The sequence below is a fragment of the Monoraphidium neglectum genome, assembly GCF_000611645.1.
Source record: "Monoraphidium neglectum strain SAG 48.87 unplaced genomic scaffold scaffold01257, whole genome shotgun sequence".
Lineage (NCBI taxonomy): Eukaryota > Viridiplantae > Chlorophyta > Chlorophyceae > Sphaeropleales > Selenastraceae > Monoraphidium > Monoraphidium neglectum.
This window is the reverse complement of record NW_014012371.1, coordinates 1-13,211: the sequence shown is the minus strand read 5'-3', so window position 1 is coordinate 13,211 and position 13,211 is coordinate 1. Positions and strand designations below refer to the sequence as shown.

Sequence of the window (13,211 nt, the reverse complement as noted above, 5' to 3'; positions counted from 1 at the left end):
CACCCACTCTGCCCTCCCGTCCGCCCCCCCCCCCAAAAAAAAACAGGACGCCGACGCTGACTACGCGGCCCTGGAGCGCGCCGTGCTGGCAGAGCTAGGGCTGCACCATTTGATGAGCGCAGCCCCAGGGCCGCCAGGGGACGGCGGTGGCGGGTGACCCGCGGCTCGGCGCGACTGGCGAGCTCTTGGGACGGCCGCGCCCCCTGTGCACGGCTGCCACCTGCAGGGCCCGCAGCCCCTAATCGGCGCTGAAAGAGGCGCGAGTTCAAGCCCTGGGCCCTGACGATGCTATGCGTGTTGAGGCTGACAGCCACCTTTTGTTCCTGTTGGTGTGTACATATAGTGGTGTGTTGGATCTCTGCATCGGTTTCGCTCTTGCTTCTGCAACCCTGCGCAGCCCTGGCTTTTCTGAGTCATCCATACTCAACCGTGCTTTGGGATGCGTCGCTGCGGCTGAAATACGCCGCGTAGTTGTGCTGTGTCGCGTGCTAATTTTGGTAGCAAACAGACCAAGATGGGTACAAGAGATGCAAGTTACTCCCCGGCTGAGCAGAAAGGGGCGAGCGCAGAGCGAGCGCGTGAGCCGCGCCCGGCGGCTCGTCTGAGGTGGATTCGACGCCGTGCAGTGAGGGCGTTTTGGCGTGGCGACGGGGGACGGAGCGAGACGGCACAGTGTTCGTGCGAGCTGAAGGGTATAAGCGAGGTGGATGGGGAAACCCGAGCGGAAGAACAGAGAAAGGACGTTTCCTTCAAAGGCACCCATCCGCAGCCGGCAGGCATAATCTGCTGGCCGTGACAAAGTGCGCCGCGGCCTCGCATGCGCTGCGCGGGCGTGCAGCTGGGTGGCGGCCTTGTGGAGAATGGAGCGGGCGGTATATGTATGTGCACAGGCGGTCCAACCGCGCACACGCGCAGCACCGCGATCCAATGCGAGGTGGCCGTCGCGTGGGCGGGTGCGGCCTAGGCAGCGGCGAGGGCGCCGGTCCCTGCCATCGTTGGTGCCGCCGCGCGCCGCGCACTTGGCGCGGGCTGTGACGGGCTTGGGTTGCACGCGATGGTGTGCTGATCGAGTGCCAAAAGAACACCACAAGAGATTTTGAAGAGAATGCGTGCCCCGTCCCTCCGCTGCTCAAAGTCAAAGTGCAAGTGATGGTGTCCAGACGGACTGCGGCGCCTCCTGGATTGGCCGCAGGCAGCATGATGCCGGCCCCTTACGCGCGCAACGGCGTCGCCCTGCGCTCTGGCAGGGGCGCCCTGCGCGAGGCATCATGTACAAATTGGCAAGTGCTCCTGACCTGGCAAAGGATTTTCATGCAGACCAGGCCCTTGCAGCCGTGCGCGCGCACGGCACAACTCAGCCCAGCCGCCGCAATTGAGAGGCCGAGCAAATCCCAAGGTTGCCTCGCCTGGGCGCGCGCCCAAGTGCAGGCGGGGCGCCCCGGAAGGCGGGGTGGCGGTGAGACCAAGAAGTGACCGCCTTGCAACACATCTGCCAAATCAATGCACATCAATCGGCCTGCGGGTGACATGGAGCGGATACACGCCCCAAGCCCCAATACCTCCTTGCCACACGAGCACGAGCACACAAGCGAGGGGGGAAAGGCAGGTCACCGCCAAGGCAGAAGCGGTTCAGCCTGCTGCGCGGCCCACAGGGGCGGCTGCAGGACTGGAGCATGCGCCTGCGGGCCCCACAGCGACGCTGCCTGCAGCGCCACCCGCTGCTGCATTTCGGCCACAGCAGATGCATGCTGCTGCTGCTGCTGCTCCAGGAGCAGGCGCAGCATCTGCTGCAGCTCCGCCTCTTGCTGCTGTTGCTGTTGCAGCTGCTGCATGTGCGCCTGCAGCGGCGTCGGCGCGCTTGCCGACGGAGGCACGGCAGCAGCAGCCTGTGCAGCCTGTGCGTTGCAGCCGAGGCTCAGCTGCGCCAAGCCACAGAATGAAGTGTCGAGCTGCGGCCTGGCTGGAAGGCGCGCGGACGACGTCACTTGCTGCTGGTGGTGCTGCTCGCTGGCTAGGCGCTGCGCTGAAGCCAGCGCGGCCTGCTGCCTCTGCCGTGACGCCGCAGCCGCGAGCGCAGCCGCCTGTGCCTCGTGCCACTGCGCGGGCAGCCTCTGCGGCCGCGGCTGGGGCGGAGGAGGCGCCACCGGCAGCGGGCCCGGCGCACGGGGCAGCGCCTTCTGCTCCCCGGCCGCGGCGCCCGCGCCGCCCGCGCCACGCGCGTCCGCCGCGCAGTCGGCGGACGCGCACGCGACGCACGCGAGGGTCACCGCAAACGCGGCGTCGACGCCGGCGGTCACGCTCAGCCGCACGGCGCCGGGCGCGGCGGGGTGCGGGGAGGCGGAGGCGAGCAGGCGCTCGCTGCGGCGGCCGGGCATGTGCTGCAGGATCTGGAAGGTGTGGGCGGCCCAGTCACCGGAGATGATGATGCCGACATAAGGAAGCCCCCGCAGGGCGACCTTGATGCCTGAGGGTTTGGGTGGTGGTATTGGCGAGAGGGGGTGCGGCGCGGCGCGTCAGAGACTGGGGGCGGTGATGGTTGGTTTGGCTTGACGCGTGCTTGGGCTGGCGGGCACGTGTGAGGGTGGCGTGGCGGACGTTGGCCGGAGGTGCACCAAAGCGTGAGCCGGGTTCCTGCAGGTCCCACTGTGTTGGTCCCGCCCGCTGGTTGCCCGCGTCGTTGACGCCAGGGCGCCGGACTGCGCCAACAGCACAGGATTCATGTCAACTGCGGAGTCTGGAGTGCGACTCACATGGCTGGCCCCGCAGCACGGCCGTCTTCGCGCTGCCGACGCGGCTGCTCGTCACGCAGCGGCCGCCGCTGTGCAGCCGGAACGCAGAGCCAGGGGAGCAGCTGGGCGCGTGGTCAAAGGACGACACGTCGGCGCCGGCGGCGTTGCGGAGGCGGGCCTTGGCTTTGGGCGTGCCCGCGGCGCGCGCCTGCAGGGTGAAGAGCTGCTGCTGCTGCTGCTGCTGCTGCTGCGGCTGCTGCTGCGCCGCCAGCGGCGTCGCGGGTGCAACAACGGTGATGGCCGCGCCCTCCTCAGTGCCGCATATGGGGATATCAAGAATCAGGGGGGCCGCATAGCAATGCGCAGGCCCAAACACTGCGTGCGGCAGGAGGGCGGGTGGGCCGCGGCCGTCGGAGGGCAGCCATGCATCCAAGGGAGGAGTGGTTTGGGCTGCGGCCACGACTGTTGATGGGTGCAAAACTGCCATGCTCGTATGGGGCGCCTGGACGCCCTCCTGATTGCTGATTGGGCTATCCGGTTAGGGTTCACAAGGAAGGATGCCACAGAAATCTCCCTGGAGGACCCAAGTCCGGGCCGCCGTGCCCAAACAGACTGATGACGGCGCCTGCATGAAATTCCGGGAAGCGGGCTGACACCGCTCGAAGCAGGGGCTGTAATTGTATTATTACCTGCAAATGATCCGGTTTCGGGGACGGCCGAGGGCTTGAGAGCGCCATTGTGAGTGTCGTCCGAGCTGCTCAGACTACTGCTGCTCTCGGGGGTCCGGGGAGTACCCGAGGTGTCGGAGCAGTCGCTAGAAGAGCGGCTGAGCGTATGACACTGCATCGCAGCGGCTTGAGCAACTACAAAGGCTTGTCACCCGTCTTATTCGGTGGGGCGGGTGGAAAAGTTTAAAGCTGTGTTGTTTAGGTTAAGGAGGCGTTGCAGCGTGTAAAAAGACTTTCTCATGAAGAAACACCAATTGAATGTCTGGCGTGTAGGCCAGAAGCCAGCATTCCATTGCGCGCTGAAGTGTGACATGTGCCCACTGCCCGTGCCCAAGAACGAGGCGAACCCACACCCACCCACCAGGAATCTCACATGCAGGAAGCAAGTGCAGTGTAAAGGGCTGCATTACTGATAAAATCAAGCTGATGTTAAAGCCCTTTGATGAGGCATGCCGTCTGCCAGCCGGACTGCACATGACAGCGAACTTCAATTAGGCCGAGCTGGGGCAGGTTCTGCCTTGTTCACCCTGGCGGCCTGCAATTCGCTGGGCTGGTAGGCAGCGCACGGCATTGAGGGGCGCAAAGTTTTTATGCAATTAACGCCTCAAGCGTGTCAGAACCCTGCCCTTGAAGGTGGCCAGAGACGCAAGGCTGTCCACCAGCAAAACTGTGACGAAATCAAAATCCCTCTTGTTGTGCCGGCCCCCGAGGTTGTTGGCCTGTTGTGAGGAAACATGCAGGCACTAGAGCTCCCAAGTAATGCTCCTTCAATCATGTTTACCGGTTTCTAGAGTATGTGCGGAGTGTAGAAAGCGCTGCCATGCTCCGGCCCGAGCGCGTTGGCCCAAAGTTTGTACCACAGTTGGTTTGTGCCGATACACAAGGGAAACGGCTGCCAGCCCGCAGCGACACCACATTCCCCCTGACTGAAACAGAACAGCTGGTTGGTAGACCATAGACAACAGACATGCTATCTGCACAGCAGACCATAACGTCGTTTGCGTCAACACTTCACTTTATTCGCCTCTCCGCCGCCCGTGCCCCACCGCTAGCTAGTTCGAGGCTTTGTGTGCGTGCCGCGCGCCAGGGTGACCCCAAGGCCGACATCTGCCCATTCATCTTCTGTCAAGTATTAAGCGGATCCCAGCCTCCAGGATTAAGCTTGTTACAGCCTTCAGCAATCGTCCGCTTCTGCAGCCATCCAGGCTTGTGTGGTCAAACTCTGCACGTCAAGGTTGCGCGCCACAAGCTTTGCCCCAAATGATCGCATGGAATGAAATGTCATGTGGCTGCAGGTGTCATGTCGGACATGCGACAACCGGCTCGTGATGTCCTGTTGTGCGGCCGCAGGATTGGGCCACGCACCCAACGAAAATGTCCAGCACAGAGAGCTTTCATGGACACGCATGGGACCCACCCCGTCAAAACCTGCATTGTAAGCGTGATGATAGGCGGATGGTGTGCGATGGCATGAATGCATGCCATTGCGACCTCTGCGGGGTGCAGAAGTACCACAGCAGCATGACACAACTCGGTCAACCTTGACTCAGTGACGCAGCGCTAGGTGCAAGGAGGGGTTGTCCAGAGGCAACCCATGCGTGGTGTGTAGATGCATGTGCCAAATTTCAAGTTTATGATAAATCCCAAAAAATAGGTCTGCTCTAGCAGGCCGTGTGCCTGCTCGATGAATGTTCCCAAGCTCCAGGAGGATCACCGGGCACGGGTGTGCAGCAGCGTCAGCACGCAGTTCAGCGGCCACGATACTGCGTCGGCCAGTGTCGTATCTAGAGGTCAGGTCATCGCAACGAAGCTTTTCCATGTAATTGTTATGTAACATCACAGCAAGATTGCTCAGATCAGAACAGAACGCCAGCCGAAATGGCTCAGTCGGACGATGTATTCGATGTCCGCAAGTGGATGAATACGCGCTCGCGACTCACAGATCCTGTGCCGGTCACGCAACCGAAGCAGCTGACGGTTTGGACCAAGACATCAAAGCGAGACCAAGGCGGCCGCTTCTTGTTCGGCGACACGTCAGGTGGGTTGTGCAGCAGGCCACAGCTGGGGATTGTGAAATCATTGCAGGTAGCAGGAGCCTGAACACAAAGCAGATGCTGCTCCGTGGCCCTTGCTATACAGCATGACAAAGCCCAAACCGCACCAGATACAGACGAAGCCCAGACCGCACCTGATGCACGCAGTTCCCCACCATGCACCCGTGCCCCTGCCCCTGTCCCCAGGCCTGTTGACGTTCCAGCAGCCGCAGCTGCCTGCTGACTTGAACGCCGGTTTTCCTGATAAATACATAGCAAAGGAGGAGGGCGAGGCATCCCCTGTAGACACCATTGTTCAAGCAGCAAGCATCGCAGGCGTTGACTGGGGGGTACGACGCCCCGCTCGCGCCCGCTGGGGCGTCCCAAGGCAATGCATGCCGTGCGAGGGTACAAATACACACAGTGCCGGCACCGCCGGTCCCCCCCCCCCGCACGGGCTACCGCAAGCCCTTCTTCACCCATCGTTTGCGGCCGTAGTTAGACGACCTTGCGTCCGCGGGCACCACCCTCCGGTCTGCCTTTCCCTTCTGGAATTCAAACTTGTCACGCCGTCGCACTGAGCAAGCGCGCCCTTCCCTATGCTCTATCCCCTTGATCCGGCAGCCCGTTAACGTGGTGACATACCGCAACAACCTCAACAAAGTACTGCTGACACCCCTGGGCGGTCGCGACGCGTGGACGATCGACGCCTGCCTACTGGTGCGTGTCGCGGCATGGCCGAGCCCGCCGCGCCGGCGCTCTCCCTGTTGCCCCAGCCCTCATGCTGTTGACCTTTCCTCGAGTGACCAGCGCGGGGCCTGGGCTGAGTGATAACACAAGGGGTCTCCGCACAAGAGGTCCCCCCCATCGCTTCACAGTCAGTGTCACCACCCCTGCCCCCCTTGCCTGCAGGGGGGCACGCTCTTCCTAGACATCGTCAAGGCGGGGCAAGACAACAAGACCTGGCCGGACCAGGACCGCATGTGCTACTACGGCTACAAATTTGAGGCGCTCTGCACTGGTGGGAGTTGTGTTGCTGCCCTGAGCGGCCGGGCCGGCTTGCGCCCTTTCACTCATGTTCGTGATGCACAGGTTCTTGTGGGTGCGCACGCGCGCGGACCCCTGTGAAGTACTGTGTGCACACGCTCTAATACATGTGTGTGTGTGCATGCGTGCGTGCAAGTTGCCGAGTGCACATGCTGAGTTAAGCAGGTGTCCAACCACCCTCCCCACCCCCATTGTCATCCCGATGGTACGCACGCACAGGCGCGAGCCTGCGCACGCGCACAGTCGCGCGCGCACACACACACACACACACACATACACACACACATACACAGGTGACCTGGAGGAGGTGGATGCGACCAGCGAATTTGCAACCGTGGTGCGCTACAAGCTGGGCCGCCACCGCGTTGTCATGGCGGCAGAGATCGACGCGGCTGCGGCACCAACAGGCGGTGCCGGGGCACCGGGGCAGCAGCAGCAGCAGCAGCAGCAGGAACAGCGACCGCAGTACGTTGAGTTGAAGTGCTACAAGATCCCGGGGCATCCGCGGGCGGAGGCAAACATCTACAGCCAGAAGCACCCAAGATGGTGCGGGTGGGGCTGCATTGGGAACAGCCGTTGGGGTCGTCTAGCCGGCGCACTGGCCTTCCAGAGCGGCCTAGGCAGCTGCATGTGACATGTGCCAAAATGCAATTGCCTAACGCTTGAAGAATGGTCTCTGTGATTGCATTACCGCGTGTGTCAGGCCTCAACAGCCGGCGCGTGGCCACAGATGGCACGAGCTCACTCGCATCCCCGGCTGCGTGCTCCCCGCCCCCCTTGGCCGCCCCCAGGTGGGTGCAGTCGTTCCTGGCCGGCGTGCAGCAGCTCGCCCTCGGCGCCCGCGACGACAAAGGCACGCTGGTGCGGGTCCACACGGTCGCGGTGCAGGAGCTGCCAGAGCTGTCCGCCCGCGCCACGCAGCCCTGGGACGCGAACATGCTGCTGCGCTTCGGGGACGAGTGCCTTTCGTGGATGCGGGAGCGCGCGGCGCGCGCGGGCGAGGGGGCGCAGCTGCGGTTCGAGCATGACCCTGCGCGGCGCGTGGTGGCGTGCCGGGAGGCGCCGGGCGGGGCGATGGCGGCGCGGCTGCGGCGGCTCTTGCCGTTCGCGGGGGCTGCAGAGAACGTGGCGGGCGGCGGGGCCGAGGTGGAGGTTGCAGGCAGCAAAGGGGAGCCGCAGCAGCAGGAGGCCGGCACTTGAGTAACGAAAGAGTTCAAAGCATCTGATACAGCCGCCAGCACCAAATGCAGTTACCATGCAGGTCGGGCACTACGTGAATTGGGTGCAATCGTGCAACGGGTTGACTGTCTTGACCTCCAGATGCCTGATCGAGTCTGGTTACCGTATATCATATCGGGTCTGTCTGATGCAACGGATTCAAGCTCATTGTAATACACGGGCAACCAAGTGCAAGGCGTGCGTGGCTCAGTACTTCAGTAGTGCAAGCCAGTTCGATCTCGAGATCTGGTGGGCAACATTTCTCCGTACAGTACGTTGACAATTGCAGATGCCTGATGAGTGACATATGCTCGTTAGCGTCGTGTGTCGCTGCTCCACAACTCCCCCTTCACAATCCACAGTGTAAAATGGATCTTCACAGCCCAGCAGCGCGGCTAGATCCTTCTTCAAACACCAGCATGCCCACTGTCCCACAGTGAGAGCGATCAGCTGGGGGCCCTGCTGCGTCGCCGGCGTCTTGCGTTCCCGCCGCTGCTGACAGTGTCAGCAGACCCCACATGCCGCCCGCCCCCTGCATCGCCGCACCGGCCCACAGGGTTGCTGACCAATGCTTCCAAGAGCTCGAAGCACAAGTGATCGACAGCGGGCAAGGTGATCCTTGAGCTGTCATACAGACCGGTGCTCCGTTTCTGTTGCAGCAGGCTCCCTGCAGTGGCTGCTGTGTGTGGCCGGCGATGCGTGCTTGTCGAGCTGCCCCCCAATAGTGCGTCAAACCCCTCCCATGCCATCGCCTGCGCAGTCGCTGATACAGACCTTGTCAAGTGAGTAGGGGCGCCGTTGCCCCCCACGTGCAGCCGCGCTGCCACCCGCGCAAGGACTGTGGCGAATTCCTCCACCTGCACCCAGCAACTCGCCGCTGCAACACAGCGAAGCCCACAGCCCCACTAGGCAGAGCTACGGCTCGAGCACCCCCCCCCCCAAAAAAACCCCGCCGCCGCTCCCTTCCCCCTCCTACGTGCTCAGGCTGAGCCTGCTGCTGGGCCGGAACTGGTCAAAGGCGCTCCAATTGGTGGACCAGGGCGCGGTGCACTGCTTCCAAGGGGACGCCAGCGGGCGCCGGGTCTTCCAGGTCGGGGCCGCCTTGTTTGGACTGACTTTCCGCACCCGCCCCGCCCCGGCCCCAACAGCACACTCGCGCACCAATAGCGCACGCCTGTCGCGAGGCGCCGCGACACACCCGAGCGAGGCCGCCGCAGGCAGGCGGCGGTCCCAACACGCTACGCCCCTGCACGCACGCGAGCCTCGAGCCGTTGCCACCCAGCTATGCCCCCAGCCCCGCCGAGGCCCTGCACTCACGCGAGCCTCGAGCCCTCCCCATCCCGCTGCCCCCCGCCGAGCGCGCCGCCCCGCCCTGCCCTGCCCCGCCCTACCCCTGCTCGCCGCGCCGCCGGCCAGGTCCACGGGAAGTCGGGGCAGCACATGACCCTGCCGCGGCACTACTGCTCCTGCCAGGCCCACCACTTTGAGGTTGTTTGCAAGTCGGAGGCCCCATATGTGAGCCGCCCCCGATGCGCCTGCTGGGGGCCCAGGCAGCCCGGGAGCGCACACCAATGATGCCCCTCCTGTGTGGATTCGTAGCGCGTCGCGCCGGCTGCGTCGGCCAGCCCCCCGAGTAGACCGCTCTGAGAGGCGCGAGCGCTCGGTCTTCTGCCCGCCCGCACGTCCCTCCGGCGCAGTGCAAGCACCAGCTGGCGGCGCGGCTGGCCTGGATACTGAAGGCCTGCCCCGTCACCCCAGTGGATGACGGGATCCTGGCCAACATGCTGCTGGAGGCGTGATGACCGGTTGGGCGGCGCCGCCGCTGCAGCGCCCTCTGCCTTGAAGGTTGGTGCCGGCCTGTTCAAGGCTACCCGGTTTGGGGCGCCTGCTGCGGGACGCACCGCCGTGTTGAAGTGCTGTCGCCCCTCTGTGTTGTGCTCGATGCATGTTCGGAGCCCTGCCCTGAAAAGGACGCCGCACGTTTGCAGGCTTTGTTACAACAACGGCCCGCAGCAGTAAACTGCAGTTGGGGGGCCACGCGCCTGGCAGCGCCGCCAATAAATGGCGGCACCAATCAAGGCCGGCCAGGCCGCCCGATCCAGCAACCAACACCCCAAAAAACAGGCCTCTTGCGTCACGTAACTGGCTGGCGCGACCAGCCGCATGGCATGCAGATAACAGTGCTGTGTAAGTGGTTCTCACCATGCGCAGTTTTCCGGCCCGCTCTCCTGCTGCGCTGGGCCATGCAAGGCTGCGCGGTACTGCTCCTGCCAGTGTCTCGTTCCACCCCACAAATCCCGAGTGCCTACGCAAAATGCAGCAAAGCACAGCAATCGGCAGAGGGGCAGACGCAACCCGCCTGCATGCAGTGGTTGGGGCGCAAGGCGCGTCACTCAGAAGCAGGCCCAAACACCAGATGCAGGAGCCTGATAGTGGGAGCTGATGATATGCGACGGCTCCGGGCGTTGGGACCCTGGGCTGCACGAATCCTCCGACTCACGTTCGCCGCGTTCTGAGGCGTCGTCGCCGGTGTGTGCGTGGGCGGCCGCCCGCGGCACAAGTTCGTTTGTGTTCAGGCATCCCCTCTCGGGGTTCTCGGATGCGCATAAAAAGCACTGCACGGGCACCCTTGATGTCACAGGCAAGTGCAGGATGAACCGGGCGTGAGCTGCGGCGCAGGCGCAAGGCCAAGAGCACAGAGATGCGGAGTTGATAAGGCTCTGCTTGGCAGCACGGCACGCGGCAGAGGCTGAGGCTGTACACATCAGATGCCAGTACAGGTGCACAGCCGGGTGATTATGATTTGAGCACGCCTGTTGGATTATATGGGGCTGCTCATCAGTCATCACAGGCCGGTGGGTGCACACAGACGCGCGCCAGCACAATCCTCCAGCATTATGCACAGGCACTCGTGCGCCCACAATGCATTCGAGGCACGCAAAACGCCGGGCTTGCAGCAGGGGGGCATAAGCCGCCAAGCCCAGCAGACAGCCAGAAATAACGAAAAAGGGCAGAGACACACTGGAAACAGCAGGCCTGCCTATCAGTCAATGCTTTCCAGGCATCTAGACTCGCCGCCCATCTTGCCCATCGGGCGGGCGGGCGGTTTGTTTGGGCGTGTGTGTGGCAATTTTATGAAGCACCAGCGGCAGTGCGAGGGCGCGAGGTGGGTCTAATTCCTCTATCGGTAGGGGGCTGGCCACTGCCAGAAAAGCACTGCAGGGAGGAGCGGGGCGGCCAGGTGGGGCGGCGCAAGGCGAGGGCGGCGCAAGGCAGCTGTTGTTTTCAGGCATGCAGGCAGGGGGGACGCAGGACACGGTAGTGCAATGGGTTCGAGCATGCAGGCAGAAGGGGCACAGGCGCTGGGTGGTATCAGGTACAATCAGCCGCGGGTCATGGGGATGTCGTCACCAGAAGCTGGGCGCGAGGTGTGCACACACAAACAAACGCGCTTGGCCAGGAAGTTTTGAGCGGGGACAAGAAGGGCGCGTATGGGGTAGGAGGAGGGGTCAGGCCGGGGCGGCGAGGGCGTGCCCCGCCTTTGCTCCAGACAGTCAAAGACCGGCTCAGGCTGCGACGCGAGGCACTCCCAAATGGTGCCACGCGCCGCGCCGCGCTGCACTGCACTCCTGCGAGTGGGTCTGCATTGCACTCCTGCGTAGGCACGGCATTGCACTCCTGCGACCTGCCTAAGCTAGCAAGCAAGCTCTGCCGGAATACACACGTATAGGCTACAGTCAGCTTTTATGACGGAGCGGAGGGTCGACAGCAGGACCGCAGGCTCCCGCCACAAAATCCACCGAAAAGGTGGGGGCAGCAGCAAGAGGACACGCCGCCCAGGTTGCTTGCAAGGGCTGACGGGTCGGCAGCGACACTCGGGAGTGCCACCACAACTATAGGGCGGCGCCCCCCCGCCTTGATACACCCCTTGGCGTTGTTGTAGGTGGTCCCACAGCGGGGTTCAGGCGTGCCTGGGAAGATGCTCGGAAGCTGCCTACAGCTCGTCCGGGAGCGAGCCGGTGTCGACGGCGCCGCCGCGGGCGCCGCTCGCCGGCGTCCCGCGCACGTCGCCGCCGCCGTCGCCGGCGCTCCCTTCAAAGTCTCCGCCGCTGTCGCCTGCGGACGGCGGCCCCTCGCCGCCGCCCGGCACGCACACGCCGGCGCCGGCGCCGGCGCTGCTGTGGAGACTGCCCTCTGGCTGGGGTCCGCCTTCGGGGCTAAGGAAGCTGCTCAGCAGCGGGTACTGCTCAGCGCCGGCGCCACGCATCAGCTCGAGCTGCGGGACCACATGTTTGGGTCCAGGGGAAGAGGGGAGGGAGGGCCGACAGAGAGCGCGCGTCAGCATATGTTCTTTCTTCTTTTTTTTCATACGACGACGTGGTATGAGGGCTCCCACGTGCGACCGCGGAGGCGGCCGGCCGCGCTTCAGCGGTCAAAGCATGCACTCTGAAGCGTGCAGGCAGGGGGTAGCGCGGGGCGGCGAGCGTTCCATGAACAACCGACGAGCCTTAGCAGGCGTGCGCTTCCCACACCCACCCTCTGGAGACAGTTCAGCATGGAGGGATGGCCGGCCGCGCCGCCGGCGCCCATGCCCGACAGGTCGCCAAAGCCGTAAGGCCCGCCCAGCCCGCCAGGCCCGCCGAGGGCACCGCCGGCCCCGAGCTGGGGATCAAAGCCGAGCCCCGCCAGCGGCGCGGCACCGGGCAGGGCGGATGCGAACGGGGACGACAGCGGCTCGGGCGCCCTGCGCTGCGGCGGCGGCTCGCCCCACGCCGGAGGCGCAGCCGCGCCGAACGGCGGCGGCGCGGGCGCAGCGGCGTCAGGGCCGCCGTACAGGAGGCCGCCTAAGCCCTGGGACGCCGCGGCCAAGTCGAACAGCCCGCCCGGCGCGCCGGACGCCGCGTGCGGCTGCAGCTGCGGCAGAGACGGAAAGGCGCCGCCGGGGAGCGCGCCGGCGCCGCTGGCGAACCCGGCGGTCGTGATAGCGTCCGCGAGCTGCCTGCGCTGCTGCTCCTCGAGCAGCTGCGCCTGGCGCCGCGAGAAGAACGCCGCGCCGCCGCCGCCGCCGCTCCCGCCGCGGCCCGCTGCTGCGCCGCCGTAAGCGAGGCTGCCCGGCGTCCCATCCGCGGAGAAGCCGCGGGCAGACACCGCCCCAAAAAGCTCCTGCGCGGGCCCGAAGGCGCCGACCGCGGGTGGGAAGGCCGCGGCGGGCGACGCCGCGGCGCCGAGCGGGCCCGCGGCGCCGCCGAGGCCGAAGGCCCGCGGGGCGGCGGCGCCCCAAGGGAGCGGGCTGGCGTAGGACGAGGGGAGGGGCGGGCCGGGGGACAGCAGGCCGCCGAGCGCGCCAGGCAGCGACAGCCCGTGCGCGCCCGCGGCGGCGGCGGCGGCCGCGGCGGTCGCGGGGCTGAAGAACCCGGCGGCGGCGGCGGCGGCCGCGCCCTGCGGCCGCTGCGGCG

The 13,211-nt window shown here is 65.0% G+C and overlaps 5 protein-coding genes across 5 annotated transcripts in view; 3 read left to right on the top strand and 2 right to left on the bottom strand.

The window, feature by feature from the left end:
- Nucleotides 1-157, top strand: part of MNEG_7219 (DNA replication licensing factor MCM9) — a gene marked incomplete at both ends in the record, with an annotated part of 2,232 nt that extends 2,075 nt beyond the window's left edge. The window contains one exon of the mRNA XM_014044312.1: nucleotides 47-157. Coding sequence (XP_013899766.1) covers nucleotides 47-157 — 111 coding nt within the window. The remainder of the gene's footprint in view (nucleotides 1-46) is intronic.
- Nucleotides 158-1,607: 1,450 nt separating this feature from the next.
- On the bottom strand, nucleotides 1,608-3,575 carry MNEG_7218 (hypothetical protein; the record flags this gene model as incomplete). Its single annotated transcript, XM_014044311.1, has 3 exons — nucleotides 1,608-2,464; nucleotides 2,751-3,104; nucleotides 3,419-3,575. The coding sequence occupies 3 exons, from the start codon at nucleotides 3,573-3,575 to the stop codon at nucleotides 1,608-1,610; spliced, it is 1,368 nt and encodes a 455-aa protein (XP_013899765.1).
- Nucleotides 3,576-5,335: 1,760 nt separating this feature from the next.
- MNEG_7217 (putative Protein Dom3z) lies at nucleotides 5,336-7,737 on the top strand (the record flags this gene model as incomplete). The annotated part of the gene is made up of 6 exons (XM_014044310.1): nucleotides 5,336-5,495; nucleotides 5,698-5,840; nucleotides 6,115-6,210; nucleotides 6,403-6,511; nucleotides 6,831-7,083; nucleotides 7,329-7,737. 6 exons carry the CDS (start codon nucleotides 5,336-5,338, stop codon nucleotides 7,735-7,737), a joined length of 1,170 nt encoding a protein of 389 aa, XP_013899764.1.
- A 437-nt stretch (nucleotides 7,738-8,174) lies between these two features.
- MNEG_7216 (hypothetical protein) lies at nucleotides 8,175-9,554 on the top strand (the record flags this gene model as incomplete). Its single annotated transcript, XM_014044309.1, has 4 exons — nucleotides 8,175-8,191; nucleotides 8,740-8,845; nucleotides 9,172-9,243; nucleotides 9,453-9,554. The coding sequence occupies 4 exons, from the start codon at nucleotides 8,175-8,177 to the stop codon at nucleotides 9,552-9,554; spliced, it is 297 nt and encodes a 98-aa protein (XP_013899763.1).
- Nucleotides 9,555-11,749: 2,195 nt separating this feature from the next.
- MNEG_7215 (hypothetical protein) lies at nucleotides 11,750-12,345 on the bottom strand (the record flags this gene model as incomplete). Its single annotated transcript, XM_014044308.1, has 2 exons — nucleotides 11,750-12,031; nucleotides 12,292-12,345. 2 exons carry the CDS (start codon nucleotides 12,343-12,345, stop codon nucleotides 11,750-11,752), a joined length of 336 nt encoding a protein of 111 aa, XP_013899762.1.
- Nucleotides 12,346-13,211: the final 866 nt, after the last annotated feature.